The following is a 1,742-nucleotide window of genomic DNA, read 5'->3' as shown; positions in this document are numbered from 1 at the left end:
GGAATCATTCCTGGATACCCTCCAATAATCTTCCTGTATACATCTTAGAGTTTCAGAACTTGTTTCCCAGGAAACTTGGTTATTAACCAACTTTTTCTGTTGGGTGTTATTTCTTTTGGTCCTTGATCATATGGTTTTTGTCTTATTGTATGACTGGCTATTTTTGATTGTTAGATATTGTATGTGAAAAATTTTAGAAATTTTGGATGTTATCTTGCTAGAAGTAGAGGATTCACTACTTCTAGCAGGAGACATTGGTAGCCTAGGAGCACTGGCTGCTCAGATCACCTTAAATCTGATCAAGAATCGAGATGATTTGGAGCTCTAGTCTGTGCACATGGTTCTAATTCTGGTTTGCCTTTCTTCCTAGTCTGTAATCCTATGGGGAGGGGGGTGTTGTTTAGTGCCGTACTGCCCCCTTCTCCATGGGCCCTGCAGTTCGTTTTTTTGTATCCTTAGCCCTGAGTCTGTCAGTGCTCTCTTCAGCACCAGTCTTTTAGCTACACTCTCCAAATTGACAGATGCCTCCGGGTGAAAAGTGGCCACCTGTTGGGCTTCTCCTAGCTTCCTTTCTTTCCCAGATCTTGGCATTTCTCTGTTGCCTTGAGTTCTCTAAGGCCTTGAAACAGATTAAGAATTTTTTATTTAGTTTTCTTAGTTCTCTGCAGAAAAGCTGTTTCAAACCACCTACTGTGTGTAAAGAAAATGAAACAAATGGTCTGGCTCCCTCAGCTGTTCGGAATCTTGCCGAGCATGACCTATCCTGTTTGATGTGAACTTTTTAACTGTACACGTGAGCCCAGGTGTTCCTTGGCTATTGTCTGACGAAAATACGCGTGGGCACCCAGGTGTTCCTGGGTTATCTGACTTAAGTATAAAGGACGAATGGCTCTGAGTCACAGTGCCCCCTGGATGCCTCCAAGAGGCCACGAGGCTGCTGCTGCTTGATCTGCTGCTGCTGCTGAGGAGGCGGGGAGACTGAGCTCATGTTCGAATGGAGCATGTCAACCTTGCCAGCAGTTCCCAGGATCTTTCCAATTACCTAGCTCGTGACCTGCATGTGAGGGGGTCTGTGACCTAGTTTGCATGCCATATGAGGGGTCTGTGACCTAGTCTGTACAGGACGGGTTTGAAGGGTCTGTGACCCAGTCTGTGCACGACAGTTTTGAAGGGTCTGTGACCTAGCCCGACACTGTGCTATTGCCAGAAACCATTTTCTGCTGTGTTGTTGTGGTATGATTTGTTTAACCAGTCTATTACTGTTGAAATAATGGTCTTATTAAAAAATAATTTAACTATTGCTGTGTAAATAATTTACATCTTTATTGCATAATTTTTGTGCCCATCTACAGTTATTTCCATATGTACACTTGAAGTGAAATTGTTGTGTTAAAAGTATGCAAAAATTTAAGGCTCTTAGTACGTATTTCTAAATTGCCTTCCAGGCCCTATACTAATTCGTGCTTCCTCAGCAGTAGATGAGATAAACTGCCTCTTTAATCGCTGTCTGTCAAATCTAACTTCATAAATACTTGCATTTTCTTCCCTCCTGCAGGCACGTGCTTTAACACCTCAAACCGCAGAAACAGATGCCATTCGGTTTTTAGTTGGGACGCAGTCTCTTAAATATGATAATCAGGTAACTATCTTTGACAAATGTATCAGTGCTAATTACTAAGCCTATTCTTAGGTTTATAACCGTTTTACTCTTAATTTTTCTAGCACCATTTGGGGTAAAAAAA

General features: G+C 42.2%; 1 protein-coding gene across 1 annotated transcript in view; it reads left to right on the top strand.

Moving 5' to 3' along the window:
* LOC103609815 (protein TSSC1-like) overlaps positions 1-1,742 on the top strand; it is a gene marked incomplete at its 3' end in the record, with an annotated part of 31,412 nt that overhangs the window by 12,429 nt on the left and 17,241 nt on the right. The window contains exon 2 of the mRNA XM_008594096.1: positions 1,556-1,639. Within this exon, the coding sequence (XP_008592318.1) occupies positions 1,556-1,639 (84 nt within the window). The remainder of the gene's footprint in view (positions 1-1,555; positions 1,640-1,742) is intronic.

The sequence above is a fragment of the Galeopterus variegatus genome, unplaced genomic scaffold (assembly GCF_000696425.1).
Source record: "Galeopterus variegatus unplaced genomic scaffold, G_variegatus-3.0.2 Scaffold10131, whole genome shotgun sequence".
In the NCBI taxonomy this organism is placed as follows: Eukaryota; Metazoa; Chordata; class Mammalia; order Dermoptera; family Cynocephalidae; genus Galeopterus; species Galeopterus variegatus.
Note: the sequence above shows the minus strand (reverse complement) of the source record. Positions and strands in the feature narration are given on the sequence as shown.